The sequence below is a fragment of the Pollachius pollachius genome (genome assembly GCF_949987615.1).
Source record: "Pollachius pollachius genome assembly, chromosome: 9".
Taxonomy (NCBI): domain Eukaryota; kingdom Metazoa; phylum Chordata; class Actinopteri; order Gadiformes; family Gadidae; genus Pollachius; species Pollachius pollachius.
In genome coordinates, this window is record NC_136942.1 from 12526041 (window position 1) to 12549305 (window position 23265).

The 23265-nt window shown below is 41.1% G+C and overlaps 1 protein-coding gene across 1 annotated transcript; it reads left to right on the forward strand.

Moving 5' to 3' along the window:
- Positions 1-775: 775 nt before the first annotated feature.
- Positions 776-23265, forward strand: ano1b (anoctamin 1, calcium activated chloride channel b; the record flags this gene model as incomplete). Its single annotated transcript, XM_079743011.1, has 24 exons — positions 776-874; positions 4005-4454; positions 6049-6147; positions 7010-7161; positions 7987-8041; positions 8509-8560; positions 8880-8935; positions 9160-9201; positions 9552-9616; positions 9746-9880; positions 10803-10963; positions 14024-14106; positions 16997-17071; positions 17192-17266; positions 17710-17911; positions 18134-18245; positions 18837-18894; positions 19222-19322; positions 19767-19909; positions 20994-21146; positions 21768-21820; positions 22103-22287; positions 22387-22492; positions 23005-23265. 24 exons carry the CDS (start codon positions 776-778, stop codon positions 23263-23265), a joined length of 2973 nt encoding a protein of 990 aa, XP_079599137.1.

Sequence of the window (23265 nt, forward strand, 5' to 3'; positions counted from 1 at the left end):
TGTTGTCCTATTGTCAGAATACCGACAACAACCGGGCAACACAAAGCCGCCCAGCGACCAGTGTTAAATCATCCTGGTCTGTGTGAGAGGGCTCTTGGCAAATGTTTGTGTTCCCTGAGCCATGTTTACTTTTTCAGACATGTAATGAATCTTAACTTTGACCTTGCAGTGATTAGCTGTCTCTGGCACAGACAGAGGCAGCGAGAAGAATGAAAAAAGGAAGTGGAGATATTAATGAGGAGACGGAAAGACATGGAAATCCAGACATTTGTATCCAGTTGTTTTTTGCAGTTAGCGAGAGAGCGAGAAAGAGAGAGTGAGAGAGAGAGAGAGAGAAAGAGAGAGAGAGAGAGAGAGAGAGAGAGAGAGAGAGAGAAAAAATGAGAGAGAGAGAGAGAGAGAGATGGGGGAGAGTGCACCTCATGTATATCATGGCTTTATCGTTGTCTAAGTTTAGATTTTGGCTCCAAAGACTGCTTCTCAAGTAACGAGTCCGGGCTCTCCAGCACACCCACTTCTAGAGCTCAGACGGAACCATAAGACTGGGTGAAGCCCAAACGGATGTATGAGCCACCAAGGCGAGAAGGCACAGGAGACAGCTAATTCTTCTGCCATTGACATACCATGTGAAGGAGATCCAGGGTGATAAAGAAAGAACTACAACCCCCCCCCCCCCCCCCCGGAAAAGAAGTGAAGCATTCAGTGTGACAGCAGCTCCCGTTGCCCCCTGCGTGCGTGTTTATTCCTCTATTACTCTGTTAGCTGTAATGGGAACATGGCAGAGGAGGGAGAAGAGACTTTGGGCTGTCCCACAGCCCCCCAACCAAAGCCTCCACATTTTCTTCAAGACGTCATATTCCACGGCAAGTTTAAAGTGAGTGACAAAACAGGTTCACTTAAAGAACCCGTGGGAGAGATTGAGAATGAGATATTGGTTTTGAGCTGGCAAATGATGCTCCATTAAAAGACAGCAGTCTAAGGAGTGATTGGGAAAATACAAAGCAGAAGACTATAGGAGCAGGATGAGCAGTGAGCTTGCATGTTTACATTCACTCAATTACACTCGTGGCTTTAGGAGGAGAGATGGCCCATCGCCCTTCCCTCTTCAAAAAACAATACCCGACCAATAATGTTGTTTTTAACTAATAGAATGACATAACCTTTAACGCTTTAACACATAAAACGTCTACAGGTGATGTCTAAACTCAATGTCTGTAGACGTCACATGGAGAAACTGCTGCAGTAGTTACAGCAGCAGAGTTTAACAGGAGAGGATGTCTTCAAATCGGCTGCGAGGTGTGCCGAATACTTGAGGTCCATGCTACAGTGATTTGAGGTATGCTTAATGGGACTCTGAGCGGGCCATTAGATCAGTTTAAATCAGGGTTTGTTGTGACTCAGGATCACTGCGTACAACATGGCGTGAAATTGCACCATAAGTGGAAAGAAAGGGAACACACACGCGCGTTTTGGCCAGGCCAGCAGCCTCGTAAATCCAGAATGAACTTCGGCTCTGCGCACTTGGGGCGTGGCCATGATCTCCGTAGAGCCGCTGAGGCATGGCCTGGTCGGAGAGGGAAACAGCCTGCTAGGCACTGTTAACCCGGCCGCCGAACTCTGTTGTGCTCCTTCATAATAAAGCCTGTTGTACACATCGCATAATACATTTGATTCATGTATCACATTTCTAAATGTAATGTGTGCAAAGTGTTGCCTCCTGATGTTGAGAGGGGGAGCTGAAGGATATTCTGGGTAGTGTAGGAAAGTTACACAATGGAGCAGATAGAGAGTGACAAATTGAATATAACGATAAAGCACAATATTTAACATATCGGAAAAATAGGTCCTAGTAATAGGTCCTTGTACTTCACCAATAGACCATTTTTAACTATATACACTTATATAACTATATATATAAGTGTTTAAGGGTGTATTATTACTTTAATGGTATGTCGAGGCTTATGTGATTATTAACCACAAACTCATTTATCATGATTACTCTTTGAATACAAGGATTTGCTCAATGGCGATTCAAATTGAAATCCTTTAAAATATGCCATTTCCTCTTGAAGAGGGGAGAGCGATCATTTAAATTGGATCAAGGAGGCAGCAAAGAATTTGTTTTTACTTGTTTTTTTTAACTCCATTATATTAGGACACATTTGTTTATTTGCAGACCATTGGTAAAAACAAATTTGACTCATGGTCGCCCCATATAACACAGTAAGAGAAATATGTAGAGGGACACAATATTCAATAGGAAACGATAGGCATGGGTTTTATCAGACAATAATGTTTTTAAGAGATTCTTTGGCAAAACCTCCAACTGTGGGAATGTAGGCTCCATTTGGCTTTACCATATAAATAGACTAGTCAAAAGGGTGGCCTGGTTATCTCCAGTATAAACATTCTGTAGAGCAATGAAACATGACTCCTAGTCATAGCGCAGGACTACATCTTAGACATTAAATTACGACTTTACTACCACTGCTAAATAAGATGAATGTGTTTTTATTGACTGCCCCAAAAAACAATTGCCTCACTAATGGCACCTTCAAATCCAAGGGGGCATCCGCTGGTGTCAGAGCTCTGTGTGAAATGTCAAACTGCAGACCAGGAATCTTGTCCTACATGAGTTATGGCGTTTGAATAAACAACTTTGCAAGTGCAAAACTGAAAGAAAAGAAAAGGCGGGTGAAATGTGCTTTGCTGATTCAGCTCCTAGTGATCTACTGGTTAGTACAGACATCTCTGCAGCACAGCTGTTCATTAGCTTTCTAGTTTTAAGTGAGATTGAGTTTGAGTCCTATTGCTGGGACAATTGATGCTCTATTGTCCAGTGATATGTAAACTGCAATGGAGTCAACATTTTCTCCTCTTTAGATAATAAGGTGCTCATTCAATCAAATTCCTATTGAATAGTAGGCTGAAACCAATAGCAAAACATTTAGACACAAACAGGTTCACATTTCCAGGCTCTTAAACTTTATCTTAAACTTTTTATCGTTATATTATCCTTGCTTCTTAAGCCTCACAGAATTGTAAAATGTCACCTACATTGTTACAAATATCCACAGATTATCCATTTGTATGTCATCATTATCACATTTCCTCGGGCTTTGAAAATGCCTGTGTTATGGCTTTGTCTTTATGGATATTCATTAGGTAGCCTTAAAACCTGTAAGGCATTTTTCAGTACTAGCCAGACTTGGTCATGTCGTTGTACCACTGGTGTGTTTACTGACCAACTGCTTGTACTTGAGGTATAGTGCATTAGCTATAAGTAAGAGGATGTGGTGAAAAGTGTTGGAAAGCAGCCAGTTTTCCTTTTTGGTGTATTTTCTGCTTCAACCATGAGCATACTCACATCTTTAACGTTGCCAAGATGTGAATTGGTATTGCAGTAAGACTTGCATATTATGTGAATCACATAATATTCCATTGCTGAAGTTTAAGTTAAACAGACTGTGGATTATTTTTTGTTTGACTTTAAATAGGTGGATTGCGCACACACCCTGCCATCACACATGCATGTATACATGTGACTGATGTACCGTGTGTCCTAAATCCTGCACACTTAAAAACAAAGAGAAGCACAGAACCAAAAATCCCCATGCTCACATACACACAGACACACACACACACACACACACACACACACTCACAAAGGCACACACAAAGGAACACGTACACACACAAAGGCACACACACACAGGCAAACACACAACAACCACATACTCACAGAAACAAAGGCACACACACACACCACACACACAAGCACTCACCCACACAAGGGCATACACACACACACACACACACAAACACAAAGGCCTACACACACACACACACAAACACAAAGGCACACACACAAACACACACATAGGGGCACACACCCCCACATACAAACACATACACACACACACAAACACATGTGGTATCCACGTGGCTGCCTCTGCTGCTGTTCCGCGTCCTAAATGTCTGTGGTTGGTCCGTGTCTCTGCCAGCTACTGAAGACCCTGACCCCGGAGGAGAACACGCAGTGTCACTACGGCCTCTACTTCCAGGACGGCCAGCGGCGCGTCGACTACGTCCTCCCCTACCACGTGAAGCGGCCTAGCGCGGCCCGCCACGCCCGGACCACCTCGCGCCTGCTTACTGACAACCCCCTGGCCCGCAGCCTGCGGCGAGGGACCCTGATCGGGGCCCGCCCCGGGGGCCAGGACAAGAGGCCCAGGGGCAGCCGCCAGGCAGAGAGGGCCGGGTTCCCCTCTCCTCCTCCTCCTCCTCCTCCTCCTCCTCCTCCCCCCGTTCCTCGCCCCGACACCAGGGACGAGGAGAAGGGCCTCGCCGGGACGCCGAGCTGGGACGAGCAGGAGGACGATAAGCGATGCAGGAGGGAGGAGTTTGAGAAGAACCTTCTAGACATGGGCCTGGAGCTGGAGAAGGACGAGGATGTGAGTGAATGGCTCCGTGCACGTAACGCTTCATGAATGGGGTTAAGTTCTGGGTCTCCTTATGAGTCCCTCGGGCTGTAGACAGTTGAAGAAGAGGACAGTTGAAGAGGTACAGTGATTCTAAGTAAATAAATGACGATACTCCCCTTGAGGTTAGATTCAAGGAGCTTTTGGAGAGGATGTGGTGACGTTTTGTGAAGGAGGATGTGTATGCTATTGCTTTTTGATTCCATGACTTTTTAAAGTTGCGTTTGTTGTAGTTGGCTTATTGCTAAACTCATTGGCATGCTCGTCACTGTAGGAAATACAAATCAGTTTGATGTCCAATATTGGAGCAGATTTTATTTTGCATACATATGTTATATGTTGTTATATCATCAAAACGCAGTTAATACAAATTGGAGATTCACGCTAGTTATTTAGATAGAAGTTGCAGATGATCCACTCTGAACCAAGTCCAACAGCTGAGATTCAAAAACGTAATAGCGGCGCACATCAGAAAAAAATCAACCTTATATGAGTAGCTTGCCTAAGAGCTCGCTTTTGGTTGAAGTCCAGCATTACAAACGATAGGATTTCCCATGCTGCTCCGTCCAGCCGGGAGGCCCACCCATTCTGCAGCAGGGAGGGGCCGGGTGGCTGGGCAGCTGATATCAGCTGTTTCAGCCCAGTGTAGATGGAGCTGCAACAAAGGATGGATGCATTGTGTTGGGCCTATAGGAGGGGAAGGGGTATGTGTGTGTGTGCGTGTGTGTGTGTGTGTGTGTATGTGTGTGTGTGTGTGTGTGTGTGTGTGTGTTATTATTTTTTTATATCATGTATTTGACTCTATGTTGCACCTTCATGTCTAATTAGCTTCTTAAAAACAATATTTTTAAATTGGGAGTAGAGAAAACACCAAGAAATCATAAAAATATGAATATTCAACTATATTCTAATACTCCTCAGCAATCTGCATAAAATAATAGTTCAGATATTTTTGGCCCAATTACTTTGATATGTCCTTTCAACGCATTGTCATCACAGCTAGCATTCCCGCTTTAATTTAGACTTAAAAGTCAGATTTCTGTTAAACGACAGGATACAAGCTGCATAGTGTTTATATTGTAGGAATGAACCTTTGCATAATAAACATTCTACATATGTTATGAATAAAGATATCAGTCTATTGGACTGATATCTGATGGGAAAGAGTCCTTGCGAGGGGAATTTGACTTGGTGCAGCCAGAATCACCATGTTCCTGTCCATATGTCCATATATCTGTGTGTCCTACACCACTCCATGGAATGTACTTTTATGTTCTGGCTGCACCAGGTATATTGCCCCTTGCGACGACTCGTTCCGATCAGAGATCAGTCCAATAGACCCCTTCCACAGAGGTGTCATTGTAGGACAAACAAGTGTTTGCTCACTTCCTGTTCCAGGGTAGTAGACCAAACTAGTATAGATAAGTCTAGTGCAATGGTACATAAAAATAGCCGACACAGTGTTTATCCTAAGACGGTACCTCTTTGTAAAAAGTGTGAGGGTTAATGTATCTGTACTACTATTGTTGAATATGCATTCATCCTCCTGATAACGAGTGTGTCCCAGGGTAAGACCCCGGGGGTGGGCTTTTTAAAGATCCACGCTCCCTGGAACGTTCTCTGTCGGGAGGCGGAATTCATGAAGCTAAAGATGCCGACCAAGAAAGTAAGGTTCTACTTTCTTGGTGAACTACATAACCTATGTTGTTGTTGCCCTATCAGCCCCTTTTTAACCCCTCTACATGTGTTTTATGTTGCTCTTACATGTGTTTTATGTTGCTCTAACATGTGTTTTTTAGCACTTCTGCTGCTGTTGCTCTAACATGTGTTTTTTAACCCTTCTGTTGGTCTTTGAACACCTTTGTTGTTGTTGTTGCTCTAACATGTGTTTCAACATCTGTTGTTGTTCCTCTACATGTGTTTTAACCCCTCTGTTGTTGTCGCTCTAACATGTGTTTTAACCTCTGTTGTTGTTGCTCTAACATGTGTTTTAACCGCTCTGTTGTTGTTCCTCTACATGTGTTTTAACCTCTCTGTTGTTGTTGTCGCTCTATAACATGTGTTTTAACCTCTCTGTTGTCGCTCTATAACATGTGTTTTAACCTCTCTGTTGTTGCTCTAACATGTTTTCGAACCGCTCTGTTGTTGTTCCTCTACATGTGTTTTAACCTCTCTGTTGTTGCTCTAACATGTGTTTTAACCTCTCTGTTGTTGTTGTCGCTCTATAACATGTGTTTTAACCTCTCTGTTGTTGCTCTAACATGTGTTTTAACCTCTCTGTTGTCCCTCTACATGTGTTTTGACCTCTCTGTTGTTGTTCCTCCACATGTGTTTTGACCCCTCCGTTGTCATGAACACGGTTCTCTTGCTAACCCTTTCAAGTGACATGATTTACCCTCTGTATGAGTGTACTTTAAAGCACACTTGGTGTCAGTCTTTAATCACAATACAAAGCAGACCAGTCCTCCAACCCATCATTGATTGAACTGAGACCTGTGAATTTGTCTTTTGTGTTTGGAACCTTGTAGATGTACGCTATGAAGCAGTCCAGTAGTGTGGTGGAGAAGATCAACTCTCTGATCAGTAAGGTGTTAGAGCCTCTCCGCCCAAGTGTGGAGGAACACAAAACCAAGAACATCAAGCACCTTTCCTACACATTCTCCCGAGAGAAACAGCATCTGTAAGTGCTAATGTTTACTATACTGGGGCAGTTATTGGTGTCAGTAGAACTGTAGTTTGATGAAAATGGGAATTAATTCTCAATTTGATGGATTTCCCATTTCTTACTTGGCCAAAATAATCATACCCCACAATTGGTGTATGTATATATAGAGAGATATATATACTATAATATACATCTGTAATAGATGTAGAATGAACTACTATTCCCTAGATCAGATATATAGCATACAACTTTGTAAACCGCCCCTATCTGACTGCTTGTGGGGATCGTAGTCCGTGTTTGGGGACCATCTTGTTCTGTAATCCTGAAGCCAAAAATAGGGAAAGTAATACTCCATTAACACCGCCTATATCTGTCCATTGACACATGGTAGGCTGTGATACCTATTACTCTTTTGGCTAGTTAGATTATGTTCTTGGATGTGTTTTATGTAATCATTTTGACAAAGTCACGCTATGCTCTCTACTAGAAGGATTAAGCCTTTATCATAGAGGTGGGATAGTCGGGGCAACCACAGGTATATCTTATTACCTTTATTATGTGCACAGGGATGCCTACATACCCATTATTAACTTAATGAGCTGCACCTGTTTTCACCCCTACTATAACATCTCTGTAATAAAGGCCTATAGTAGAATATTAGAATAATAGCTTTTTATTTAAACTTTGTCAGCCCTGTGTGTTTATGTGTGTGTGTTTGTGTGTGTGTGTGTGTGTGTGTTTGTGTGTGTGTGTGTGTGTGTGTGTCCGTGTGTGTCCGTGTGTCCGTTTGTGTGTGTGTGTGTGTTTGTGTATGGGTGCGCGTGTGTATTTTATTTACAGTTTCAACCTGTCAGACAAAGACTCATTCTTTGACAGTAGAACGAGAAGTTCAATAGTAAGTACAGTATTATGCCATATGTAATGCTTCTTATTCTCACTTCCGGGTTGATTATATCTATTATCTATTATCCATCTATTAGATCAAGTTTATTCCATTATTGAGAACTGTAGTGTAATAGGTGATAGTTAACTAGTTTAAAATCACCAACGTTGGCCTCTATGGACAGCAGCTTGCCATTAAATACAATCAGATAAGACTTGTTCACGAATAGGGCGTTTCAGAGGCCGCAATATGTGAACGTTCTCTTATTCGCTTGCTGCTAGAAATACTTATAATACAGCAATTGTGGTCTGATTGAAATAAGTTAACACATTGAATTGACTTGGATTTATGAAAGACAAATAAAGTCAAGGGAAACTTTTGTCTCAGTAAATCTTAAAAATACCTGAAACCTATAAACCTATAACACGTTTTCTGCTCATGAATTAAACACTGAAGGTAATATTTATTTACAATGACAGGTCTTCGAGGTGTTGAAACGAACCAGATGCACAAAGGCCAAGTACAGCATGGGTCAGTCTTCTTTCAACCTTTTACATGTTTTGAGGGGTGTTTGTGAGACAGGGTGGGTTGAAGAAGACAATGAACAGGAACAGTAGCCTAGGACAGTAGATGGGAATTGAACCTGCGTATGCTACAAGGTGTATTGCACTAGCAGGTGGAAAAAAATCCTGATGGTTGTGTTGGGCATCCTTAGCGTTGTCTGTTCTATTTAATTGCAGTAACACAATGTGAAAGGTGCAGAAATGGACCTTAAAAATGTGTTATTTCACGTAACACATTATGCACTATTTTACACTGCCTGACATTTGTGTTATGTATTGACCTTAAGGATTAACCAGTCTGCTCTGCAGTGGGGTCTACACGGCCGCATACCCCCTCCACGATGTAAGTAGCTTCCAGAGATATAGCTGCAGTGTATTCATTTCCATTTAACAAAACAAAGGGATAAGTCTGACAGTAGCAACTCATGTTCGATTATGTGCATTCATGCATTGATTTGAATGCATGAGAATCATTAGTCTCAATTGACACATCGGAATTATAACAAAGTATACTGAGCAGCTTCAACAAAGCTTAGCCAATAGAATGACCTTATTTCCTGTTTTCAGGGAGATGTCAGTGGAGAACATGCAGAGCCCAACGATAGGAAGGTAAGATTGCTGCAAATTTATAATAGCAGAAAATACATGCACATGTTCTGAGTTTGAATCATGCATTGAGCAAGTGATAAGAACATTACATAAGACATTACACTTTGTCTAGGGAAGGCCAACATTTGAACAATTATGAATTGTGTCAGTAAAAAACCTATCTAGGTTAAAGAAAAGATGAAAAGGCACTGATCCTAGAAAAGGGAATGTATTGTTGTATTATTGTTGTATTGTGAATGTACATTACAATAGTGGTTAATTTAAAGTTTACTTATTTTGTATGGATGACAGTTAAGGACAGGGAGAGATGTGCAAAATAACACTAATTAACCTGATTTCAATCCCTTCAGCTCTTGTATGAGGAGTGGGCAAGCTACAGTGTCTTCTACAAATACCAACCCATTGGTCTCGTACGGTGAGAACCTGAATCAAAGGACATGCGATGTTGCGATGAAGCCTATTGTTTGTCCAACTGCATCTCTGGATGATATGTCACTAATGTTGTAATAAACTACATTGGGTCAACTGTTTTTCTCTTTTATAGAAAATACTTTGGTGAGAAGATCGGTCTGTATTTTGCGTGGCTAGGTCTGTACACGCAGATGCTAATCCCTGCTTCAGTGGTTGGAGTCATCGTCTTCCTGTACGGATGTGCTACCGTGGACGACAATATACCAAGGTCAGAAGAACATTCTCTTTTACTTTGTTCGCTGGATCACCGAGGGACAGTCCTCTTATTTTTTCTGAATTCATAAATCATTGTTTGCCCATCATAAGTAAACTGTAAATATCCTCCGTCATCTATCCAGTTTGTCTCTCTGCTATTGCCAGCAGGGACCTTTATCAGCTCACCATCACATCAGATACATATGATTGAAAATTGTATGTGTCTAAGTTTGCATATCATTTTCAAAATGTAATAGAATTTGTTATCTTTATAATGTTATGATATGTATACTTAACTCTATTACTAATTTTCCATCTTTCAAAAGGATCCAGGAACATAGATAACACACAATAATGTGTATAATGTACATACATTTTCATTTGGCTTTATCTAGAAGGCCATTCGAAATGAAATCAGGTAGCAGAGAGGCACAGGGGGGGTTAATAAAAAAAATGGTGCAATGAGACTGCATGACAAAAAAGGTAAGAGGAGAAGCAGACGAAATCTAGAAGGAAAGGGACAGAGAAACAAACATTTGAGGAATAAGCTGTCATCGCTCAGGGCCTGTGCTCCATCCGCTCTGCTTCCCATCAACCTGCAGGATACTCCCACGCATGCACACATGCACCCGCACACACAGACACACACACTAACACTTGCGTTTAATTGCACGCACGCACAGATTCACACACATGCAATGACGCACAAACTCAAGGTTTGGTTTTTATATCCCAGTTCAAGCACTTTATTCCTTTTCTGAATAAAATAGTAAAATTTATAGCACATGTACTTTTCCTCTTAAAATAAAAACTAAAATGAAACAATGAATAATCATATGTTAACGTTATTGACCATAACTTAACTTTATATAATTTTATAATTTCATAATAATATAACACCACTCCATTGTTGCTGTCTTTTTTTCTAATTTCAGCATGGAGATCTGCTACCCCAAGTACAACATCACCATGTGTCCTTTATGTGACAAAGCCTGCAGCTACTGGAAGCTGAGCACTGCTTGTGGGACGGCCAGAGCAAGCTATCTGTTCGACAACCCGGCCACGGTCTTCTTCTCCATCTTCATGGCCCTTTGGGGTGAGAACGCTGTTGTTTATATGTTTAGGGAAATGTGCGCAGAATGAGCCACGGTTCAGTTTCTCGCTGAAGATCAGTCTGGCCTCGCGCCCGTTTGAAACCCACTTTAAAACCCAAATAGTGGACTGGCCAATCAGCGCTAAGTTGCAGGTTGGGCGATATTCCAAGGTACAAAGTTATAAACGTTACTTTGATTCTGTTAATATTAATGCCAGACGGATGTCGGAAGTTCGGATCCGTCCCTCGCGTTTTATTTATTCATTTCTGGATATTTAAGTTTTTGTTTATCATAGAGACATGTGTTCAAACTCAAAGTGAGGCACTGAAAAAAGTCTTGAATTGCTATTTGAGCCATTTTAATATTTTCCCAGAGGACAAGAACAGGTGTCACTCATAAGACTCTGTGTCTGCTCTTCTAATGTACCAGGGGTACAGCACGGGTAGTAGACTCAACTAGTTAAGATGAGACTGCCCATGACCCGGTACGTAAAATAGCAGACCCATAATTAGTCTGGCAACATCTGTGTTTGTCCTTCGATGACACCTCTGTAAAGGGTCTACAACCAGGTGTTCATATTGATAAAGGCGTTGAATCATTTCACCCTACTGATTCAGTAAAGCCAATAAATGAATAGGTTGATCCATTACAAGTGTTGCCAAGGTGGTTTATGCCTCAGCTACAGGTGTTGTGGTCAGATATATGTAGTGAATTTGGTGCCAACTATTGTTTTCTAAGGTTCACAAGCCTTACTAGTTTGTAAACACGATCAAAACAAAGCACATTGAGCTATAACTGCGGGAAATATCCTAGATAGCTTAGCTTACCTCTGTCCTGCCATCCTTCTGGGGGTTGGCTGGTGGAGACGGAGGGGAGGGTGAGAGGCAGGCTGGCATTACAAGCTGTTTTCTTAAGCATTGAAAATAGCCGCAAGCCCTCCCTAAGAACTCACTGCTTGCAACTCTACCTATAGCAGCTAGTCTGAACAGGGATAATGAAGCAGCAATGTGCAGTGTGAAATATTAAGAACCATAATAGAGATAGGACATTCCATTTAATTAAAAAGTGCTTAATATAGCAACCTATGGTTGTTTTTGGAGATGTCCATTGGTGGGCTGTATCATCATGCCAAATTAAGTAAAAACATGACAATATATGTGTAGCTTAGCAATTAATTAACTTTTAGACTATTACGTAACCAACTTTGTTTTTTCTCACATGCTTAAAACAAACAAACGTCTTGCCCTAGCCAGAAGGTAGAAATCAGCAAGAAAGATTTTTTTTTTTGAGGAGTCTGTGACAGAGATGTTAGACCGAAGATAGTGGCAGACGATAACGAGTTGAAACGTTCGTTTTGGAGCACAAAAACCGTATATAGACGCTTTCTTCAGTTGGCTGTTTTTAGCCGATTCTATCAAAACGCTATAAACTTGGAACGATAGGGGCATGTGTTATGTTAAAAACTAAATCGCTATTTTAAACCACTTAAAAGGCTAAAAGTAGCCAGAAACTTCTTTGGTAGTATAATAAGGGTCTTAACATATAAAACGAGGCATGCAGAACATTGTAAGTGTACAGATTGTCGACGCCATTTTGTTTTTAAGACTCGATAGGTAGATTGACGAACACAGAGATTGTGACATACGTCAGCAACACGCAAGCTCTGTGTTCGCCAATCTACTTATCGAGTCTTAAAAATAAAATGGCGTCGACGGGTGATCTACTGATGGTATTGTGTGTATAAAATGTTATTTTTAATAAAAAATCTGTACACTTACAAAGTTCTCAATGCCTCGTTTTATATGTTATACCCTTATTATACTACCAAAGAAGTGTCCAGCTAGTTTTAGCCTTTTAAGTGGTTTAAAATAGCGATTTCGTTTTTACCATAACCAGTGCCCCCATCGTTCCAAGTTTATAGCGTTTTGATAGAATCTGCGAAAAACAGCAAACTGAAGAAAGCGTCTATATGCGTTTTTTGTGCTCCAAAATGAACGTTTTAACTCGTTATCATACAAATCCATTTTACACCGGAATTACCCTTTAAGGTATTTTTTTAAGCGTCTTGGAATTACAACCCAAAAGCCGACTGCAATACAGCATAGAGACTTGGCTACTTGTGAGTGTAGTAAAACAGGCTGTCGGAAATAAGCAAACAAAAAAGCATTCTTAAACATCCTCCTCACCAAGACGACTTCTGCCAGGGGTTGATTTCATGCAGGCGACAACTGCTTTATTAAGTTGTCTGGTTCTGATGTTTTTACTCTTTTCTGTGGTTGTAAGACTGCAGTAGTACATCTTCCACCATCTGCTAACGTCCCACTAACTATGTGCTGCAAGCAGGAAAGCATGGCAGGCCAACACCAAAGTGTGAAATAAATGAGCGAAGAGAAGGGGCTAAGAGCACCCAGGAATAGTCCAGAAATCCTTCATGTTCCAAAAAAGAAATATATTCACCCATAATTCACCCATTTTTTATATTTGGCTTAATATCCATGACTAACACCTTATTTTGCCGCTGAACATTTGGACTACTTTACTTTGCGGAAGCATACATCACCGTTAAGTATTAGGCTATCACGGGAAGGTGTTGTGTATGCTAAGCCCATAAGCCTGAAACAGGATATTGTAGACCCTCGTCCAGGAACTGGAGCATGCTCAGTCTCGGCATGCCTTTGGAGGGGCCGACACACGGCACCCTTCACCCCTGTGGTCTCTCCCAGGCACCATCTCAACAAAGGAGCAATTTAATTCATACATGTTCAATGAGCCATATGACTCATATTTTACAATATCATATTTTATTCCTGCTCTTGATTAATCTTTGAAATAGTACGTTTTTCAGTTTCAGGCACCGTAGAACTCATTTGTTGCAAGGTCTAGTTTCTGTTTGTTTTTTCGATTAAATCTCATAAACTGCCTTCTGTCTCTGCATTTGATCTCTACTGAACAGACCCTATGTTCAGGTGAACTCTCACACGACCGTGAACTTTATATTAGCAAAAACCTTTTAAAACTGTTTCATTAAGGCTTTGTAAGTGATTGTATTATGTGTTGTCTAGCTGCCATGTTTATGGAGCACTGGAAGAGGAGACAGATGAGGTTGAATTACGAGTGGGACCTGACTGGCTTTGAGGAGGAAGAGGTGAGTCACAGATCGGACTGGGACTCCCCCACTTAGCTTACCCCCCTATGCATGTGAGCATCATCTACAAAGTAAGATTGAGAAAGTCAGCAAATAGAAGATACAGGAAATAAGTGTCATTAACTTCCAGCACTTGTTAGTTGTGGATTTGAATTGAATGCATGATTTAAAGGTCTGATTATTTAAGGTGTGCTTAACCATGCAGACTTGCCATTTGTTTTACCAAACGCAGTACTGGGTTGTACCACACAGCTCCACAGAGGTTTCTGCCTGGGTAGAGTTTGTTGCATGCATTTCAGATGTTTTTGGTGCACGGTTATGTTTCTTTCAATCTGTCGACGGGAACCTTCTGCAACACAAGAGTTCAAGCCAAACGTGAACTACTACACAAATATGCAATGTATGAGGCAAGAGGGGACTGACCAGCATCACCATTTTTGGACCAAGAGCACCTCGGGCATCTCTTCTACATGCATACACACATGTCCACCAGCCAAATACCCAACAGCCCTCCATCCCACTTCACCCATAGCTCCACCTGCTTCAGGGAGTGGGGCAGCACAAGTTCCTCCCAGCTGCCACTGTGGATGGTGATGTCATTACAAGCAGCTTCAGGAAGAGGCTGTGGATGGTGATGTCATTACAAGCAGCTTCAGGAAGAGGCTGTGGATGGTGATGTCATCACAAGCAGCTTCAGGAAGAGGCTGTGGATGAGGATGTCATCACAAGCAGCTTCAGGAAGAGGCTGTGGATGAGGATGTCATCACAAGCAGCTTCAGGAAGAGGCTGTGGATGAGGATGTCATCACAAGCAGCTTCAGGAAGAGGCTGTGGATGGTGATGTCATTACAAGCAGCTTCAGGAAGAGGCTGTGGATGAGGATGTCATCACAAGCAGCTTCAGGAAGAGGATAAGGATACTGACTTCATCCCAAGCAGCTTCAGGGAAAATTTTGTGGATAGTTACTTCATTGAAGCATTGTGAACAAGATTCACCTGAGAGGTAATGAAACTAATAAAAAAAACAATGGCCAACAGGTTCTCCCCATCTCCTAGTGGTTTCTCTCCCCTTCTGTCTCTCTTTCCCCATCCCTCTTGCAGTACTGGTTCACTTTGATTTGTTTTGTATGTTAATTTTGGTGTGTTTATTTCTTTCCAGGAAGACCTTAAGGTTTGTAACATTCCATTATATTCACTAAAGAGATTCTTCACCCGTCTTTACTTTCCAGTAATCTCCTCGTTTGCTGGAGCTTATCTCTCTGTCTGCATTCTATACTCACAAAGAACAGTTCTGAAGTCTGATTCTGAATCTAATAGTCTATTGCAATCATTCTTATGTTTATTATACTTACTAATAATTATTATTATTATGATAAATGAAAACATAATCTTGTGATGGTTTAGTAGCCATATGTGACTTTATGCACATATGAAGCCCTCAGAATGTTTCTTCTCTCGTTATGGCAAATTCTACTGAAAAAAGCTGTCAAAATGTTTACAATCAGATAACATTGATTTACCATAGGTCAAACTGTGTCTGGAGCATTGCTTTAAGCTGGGTCTAGCTAAGTCTAGAAAATAGGTCTAGCTGGGTCTGGAACATTGATTTAAGATTGGTCTAGTGGGTGTGGAGCATTGATTTAAGAGGGGTCTGCTTTAGACCATGATTAACAATGGCTTTTAGCGATATAATTAGAAAGAAAATAACTACCATAACGATCCATAATTGAACATTTATCAAGACTACAGTGGTCCTTGTCGTTTGTATAATTACCATCAACCAGCCCCTTAACTTCACAGAGGTGTGATGATTGTGTTGATATGGTCTATCCATCAAACCAAATGACAAACTTAAAAAGCTTGGACTTGAGACTGGGGTACTGGCTTTGAACTATCTGAAAACATTGAGTCTCGGGGTTCTAGTTGTAATTTCATTGTGTTGCATCATTAAGATGTGCACCCCAAATGGGCTCACAAAAGGAACATAACTGCATGGCTCAACTACAAGTTTGTGGGCAATATGCTCAAAGGAAACAGTGGTCTCTTATCAGCGTGTTGAAAGGGAAATGCCTATGCTTGCATCATTTTAGGGTTACCAAATGAACGAAGATGTGACACGGAAACATTCTTTTAAAAAAAAATCCAAAAAATACAACTCCTTGAAGCCGAAATTGCTATATGTTGCTTTCTATTTTATATATATCCTATTGTATATCCTAAAGTTTTTTCCTGAAATTTAAGTTACCTCTAACTTGAAAAATTCTTCTTTCTGTATTTTTCTACTTTCCTTTTTTTTCTATGCTTTTGCAATCTCTCTGTATACTTTTCCTACTGCAAGTAAGTTCTGATTAACAAGCTTTGTGATCATCCCATGTCCTCAACCATCATGCTCAGAAAGCTTGTTTTCTATCCACTTAAGCTACTCTGAAGATGCATGAAATTTATTTATCTTCATGTGTCTATGAAAACAAAACTATCAATTGAATCTTGCATAATGTTTGATCAATCCTAATCAACAGAAATGAGAAAAAACAGGAATGATTTTATTATGTAGCTAGACATGACCATATAAAAAAAATCTTTGACAGCAGTTGACAATCAGTTTTGTTTCCATGACCACCAGTGCCTGTGGATAAACTGATGCACAAATGTCATTTGACTGAAGCCCAGTAATATCTTAGTTCAGTGTTCATTGGCATCAATAATTATTGCCTTTTTTCATTTGGAAATGCAGTCCATTGGAGTTGATCATTACTGGGTTACAGCAATTCACCTTTATACCATTTATATTGTCTTTTGCAACAGTTATTATGTATGAATAGCCCCAAGCTACTCTAGCACAGGGCTAATGACTCGACTCTCTGTCTTTACTTTGTTGCATGCCTACATCAGGACCACCCGAGGGCAGAGTATGAACTACAGGTCATGCAGAAGTCCCAGAAGAAAGAGCAAGGATCACAGAAAAAGGTAATTCCAAAGTCCTTGTATAGTACTACGACGATGCAAGTGTGTACGATACTTCTAGCGCTTTACAAACGAAGCAATGAATCTTGGTAATCGTAACACTGTATTCTGTCTTGTTTTCAGGCCGAGGAGGAGAAGCTGACGTGTCGAGACCGGCTGCCTGCCTACATGACCAACCTGGTGATGATGCTTCTAATGGTGAGAAACACACAAAATAATGTTATCTGTGCTAGTTTGAGATTTGTGTATTCTATGGTTTGGATTGGATTTGTTTAGCCAAGGATTTGTCCAACTTAGAAGTAAGGTTGAGGAATAAAAGCATAAAATCAGTATCGTAGCAACTACGTACGTCAAAAAAAATGTGTTGCATCTATACACTATTGCATTTACAGTCTATCCTGAAAACCATCAAACTAAGCGATTTAAGATTATTTCCATTTGTTACATATTATTACTAGGCATCCTAAGTACCCCTGCATTGTTCCTTATACATTCATTAAAATACAAAATGACAAAGGGGTCTGCTGTGAGTCACAGATCTGCTGCTGTGGGAATACAATAACAATCAGCTGTTAATCATGACGTTTGCCTATTATCGCCAAATAACACATCACTGTACTGCCGCTGTCTGTTCTCATCAGATTGGCGTGACGTTCGCCATAGTCTTTGGTGTGATCCTCTACCGTATCTCCACCAAGGCAGCTCTGCACATGAGCTCCAACCCCATCACACGCAGTCACGTCCGCCTGACCGTCAAGACCACCGCGGCAATCCTCAACCTGGTGGTCATCCTCATCCTGGACGAGGTGTACGGTGCCGTGGCCCGCTGGCTCACCGTGTTGGGTGGGTAGGACCACGGGGGGACTGGGGGGAGGGGCTTTCACCACGCCAGGAAGGGCATGGATTCATCATGACAAATCGAGTTCTGTGCACCTGTCTGTGTGTGTGTTGGTGTTGCTAGATGGCTGATGCAAGGTGAATGAGCATGAACAGCAGGACTACACACTGTCAATCATTAATCATTTCTCTCCAACAATAAATGAAGCTTGATTGTATTTTTTTCAGAGGTTCCAAAGACAGACAAGAGTTTTGAGCAGCGGCTTATCTTCAAAACGTTTATCCTCAAGTTCGTCAATGCATTCACTCCTATCATCTACATTGCTTTCTTCAGGGGAAGGTGTGTTCCTTAGCAACAGCTATACTCTGTTCTCTCTGTAAACTCTCATTGTTGTTTTCTTGACTTTTAAGATAATTATGATTCCTTGTGTGATGGCACATTTAATTGCCTGTTATATTAAAATTATAATTATTATTATATATTATAATGACATACACTTTACTATTTGAAAATGTGTAAGCGGTTAGTTATTGGACTGTTTAAGACATCTTTCTAAGTAAACAAATATGTAAAAAATATATGTATATTCTCACAGAGACATTTCCACACATTACCATAGTTTCATATTATATAAGCAATAGAAATAGGTAATCTATTGTAATCTAAAACATTTTGTATTATTATTTTGATCATGTGTGGACTGGTCAAACATTGGCAAAGTGAGTGTCTCACTTTGCCAATGTCTCACTTTGCCAATGTTATTTAATTACATTACATTGGCAATGAATACATTGCAAATATGAATCGTATGTAAATGCATGCGCTACAATATCTTAATTTTACTTTACATGCTTTTCAAGATCTCTAGATAAAATTATAATGACCAACACTGCTACTCTATAACCATCTGTTTTGTTATTTTTACCCTAGGCTAGTTGGCAGACCGGGTAGCTACTTGTATGTGTTTGAGTCATACAGAATGGAAGAGGTAAGAATTTGACTTGCTCATAACAACCATTTTATAAATATATATTCATGCAGTGAACAAAAATACAAGTCATTATAATCATACAATCCCAGAATCCCTGCCAAACAGGCAGAACAAAAAGACACATTTTGGTTTGCAAAGTGGAACTGCAGACATTGTCAGGGAGTAACAATACAGACTTACAGAAACACACACACACACACACACACACACACAACTGGGTAACTCTGCCACTCAACAGATTGCTGAACAAATCAAATGTGTTGCTGACGTTAATATGATATTAATCTGTAGTAACTGCTCGACTGTTGCCCATTCCTCTTCCAGTGTGCCCATGGGGGCTGCCTGATGGAGCTGTGTATTCAGCTTAGCATCACCATGCTGGGGAAACAACTGATACAGAACAATCTGTTTGAGATCGGAGTCCCGTGAGTAGTCACTGTCGACTGGGCATCTAAACCGTGTGTGGGTGACTGGAAATATTGCAAAGCACTTTATTCCAGCTCATTCCATTTTCTTTTCCTCATTTCTCAGTGGCTTGCTCCTGCTGGCTGTTGTTATTTAATAATTATACATTATAAACTGCCAATCAGTTTTATTAGCATGCATAACACATAAAATAATATTGTACAAATTGCTTGTTGGCAACCAAGGAACAAGCATTTCCATAAATCCATCAAAGGAAGATAATGAAATTGAGTGAAAAAAATGTGATTGCTATGACGAATGTTGCATACTTGTAAGGACATATTTCGGTGATCATGTCTTCTTGATAAACAAAGCCTACCTTGTCGATTATAATCAGAAGTACATACAAATAATTTCCGTGCCATCTCCAACAGCCTGATTGTATGTGCTTCTGTGTTACACAGGAAGATAAAGAAGCTGATACGCTACATTCGAACAAAGCGCCAGGCCTTCCAGGAAGAGGAAAGGCAGAAGAGGTTGCAACGATACGAGATAGACCACTTCCTGGAACCATTCGCTGGCCTAACACCTGAGTATATGGAAATGAGTCAGTATTTGGCACACATACACACAGAATCACATGATATTATATATGCAATATGGATGGCATTATACAAGTTTTGATGAGGATGAAGGTTGTACCAAGATTCCAGGCACTATATATATACTGGTGCTGAAAGGAAGTGTTTAGGAGGATGTCGTATCCATGCAGCCGAGGTGCTGACTGTATGAGCAGACACGCACTCATCCTGGCCTTGTTGCATATCAGCACCGGAGTGTGTTGGATGATGGACTTGCTCAGCTGTTCCTCAGAGACCAACTCTCAGGAGAGTGTGTGTGAACCTGAGGTTCTTGAACACTGGCTGATTGAAGCCATGTGACATAATTCGACCCGGCGAGAGTCATGGCACTTGAATATTTTGGGGGACTGAAGGAACCCTCACTCCCAGACGGTTCTCCCAGTCTCTTCAGATGAGCTTGGGCCAGGACCTGCTTCTAGTTGCCAGCATTTGAGATAATATTGGATTATAGAAGAATGCTCTTCAGGATTACACAGACAGCAGTGTAACACTACCACTAACAATAAAAACAGTCTGGGAAACTAGGGTGCCGGCACTGACTATAAAATGTTGTGGGTGGCAAAAACATAAAAGGGATTTCAATCCGTTGTTATGGCGTGAAACTAATTACAAGTGTTTCTTTGGAAGATTTATGTGAATTCTTGTCCTTAAATTAATTAAAATAAGGCAACAATACTTCCATACTGCCACTAGTTATTTGAAGACGACGGAGTGGAGTGGCAGTAAGGTTATGCCAGGACAGTCTCAGAGACAGCTGGCTGGTTCGGTTGGCGTTGGGTCAGAAGCTCACATTTCTCAGTATTAGAGGGTGGAGTCCGATTGGACATTTAACCCGTTTTAACGCCTCAATTGGAGGACTCGTTCACATGCACTTATGGTTGATTATATTGAATTGGTCCAAATATAAATGCTCATCATATCAGTTATGATCATTATATTAATAATATTATTATAGTATTTTAATTTTATTTATTGAAGATTACTGTTTGGTTTTTGATATGAACACATTTGAATGTCCTCCGTTCTCTCTGTGTTCTCGCCTCCCTGCAGTCATTCAGTTTGGTTTCGTGACGTTGTTTGTGGCGTCGTTTCCTCTCGCGCCACTCTTCGCTCTGCTCAACAATATTATCGAGATCCGTCTTGATGCCAAGAAGTTTGTGGGTGAGCTCCAGCGCCCAGTGGCAGCCAGAGCCAAAGACATTGGTGGGTAAAGCACGTCCAGGAACCACACAAGGAGCCTAAAGAAAGTGGTATTTGTTAAGATAGAAACGCAGCACAAGTATCAGTTCGGCTTCCTTTCAAATTAGTCACTGTCATTTTGGATACCAATGTCTGTTTAATAACTATACAAATATATGTTAAAACCTATATCTTCTGCATTGTTGTATGCACGTTATTTGCATATAAACCATGGATGTTTGGATAACTGTCGCTGCCCATCAGACTTGGTGAGATGGGTTGATCCACTTCTATCGAAGGATTCTTGTGTGTCCAATCGCAGATTGTAGGTGGCATTAATTTGGGCCCTTACTTACCAAGCTACTGTAACTGAACTGCACAAGTGGTTATCGTGTTATCGTTGTACAATGTCATTATAGCACAGGTTTTCAAGGAATGGAAGACAATGGTGTTGTGAATGCTTTTTGGGGTGAATTTTAAATGTATTTTAAGCCATCATTTCCATAAAATGTCTTTAACGGTATCAGATTCAATACTTTTTGTTGTTATTATTGCAGATTGGTATGTCACCTTTAAAAGATTAGAAGCAATTATGTTTTCTGCGTCTGCGTTTCATTCTTCCTGGCATTTATTTTGTTTTTGTAGGTATATGGTACAACTTACTTAAAGGAGTGGCAAAGGTTGCTGTCATCATAAATGTAAGTAATAATTATATCGACATATGTGACTGCCCACATTTTGTATACCAACTAATTGTGTTTACTACTTTCTAGGTTGAATAACCAATTTATTGAATCGTTGGAACATAAAATAATAATGTTTTATATAATAGAAGAAAAATAATCAACAATTAACGGCAATTTGCTAATTAACCATCTGGATATACGTTTATAGACAGTATTAAGTATCCACTACTCCCTGAAGTTCATTTGTGTGGGCTTCATATATTATATCTGTGTGTCTTCATCTTGATCCACCAGGCCTTTGTCATTTCCTTTACGTCGGACTTCATCCCCCGGCTGGTGTACCAGTACACATACAGTCCCGACGGCTCCATGTTTGGCTTTGTGAACCACACCCTGTCCTATTTTAACGTCAGCCACTTCCAGGGTGGCAAGGAGCCCATGGATCCTCTGTATTTGGGCTATGCGGTTGAGATTTGCAGGTAAGGGGAAGTTTGTCACCAGAGAGTCACATCATGCTAATCATCACTTAACGTTGGCCTCATTGGAGGTTAACTAGGCCACACATTGTTGTTCTGCAGGTACAAAGACTACAGGGAACCACCATGGTCCACCTCTCCTTACGAGATCTCCAAGGAGTTCTGGGCTGTCCTGGCTGCAAGACTGGCTTTTGTTATCGTCTTTCAGGTAAAAGTCTATACACAGCCCCATATGTAGATCAGACTCCGTTGTTATCCACAAATATAGAGGAGAAAAGCAGAGGAGTCCAGGAAAGGAGAGGAAATGAGTGAAAAGGAGACAAGAAGAGGACCATAGAAAATAGGTAGTAGATGTGAGCAGAAGAGGGTGAGAGACGAGAGAGTCAGAGAGATAGCATCCTATCACCCTATCGCAGACAAAGTACAAAAATTAACAAATAATTGATTGCATCAATTCGACCATTGATATATCCCGAACTGCCCATGTCTCGCAAACCAGGTGAGGGCCTTAGAATAAAATGAAGATTGAACCCAAGTATTGTGTTTCGACAACATTTCTCCTGGGCAGAAGTTAACCTGCTGTAACAGGCTTTATGTGACTGAACCCCAAAATTCAGTTGAAGTGCAGAGTTGTTCAGGTTTATGTGTGCATTCCCTTCGTCTCACCACCACCACCTCCTCCTCCTCCACAACCCCCCCCCCCGGCCCTCTTCCCCTCAGAACGTGGTGATGCTGATGAGTGACCTGGTGGACTGGCTGATTCCAGACATCCCCAAAGACATCAGCATGCAGATCCACAAGGAGAAGATCCTGATGGTGGAGTTGTTTATGAGGGAGGAGCACGGGAAGATGAAGAGGATGGGGAGCACGGCGTCCACGGGGGACAAGGAGAAGGGCAGCAGCAACAGTTACCCCCCCGTCCCAGTGGCTCGGCAGCGCAGCATGCCCCCGGCCAACTGCAACAAGGCCAATAACGTCTGA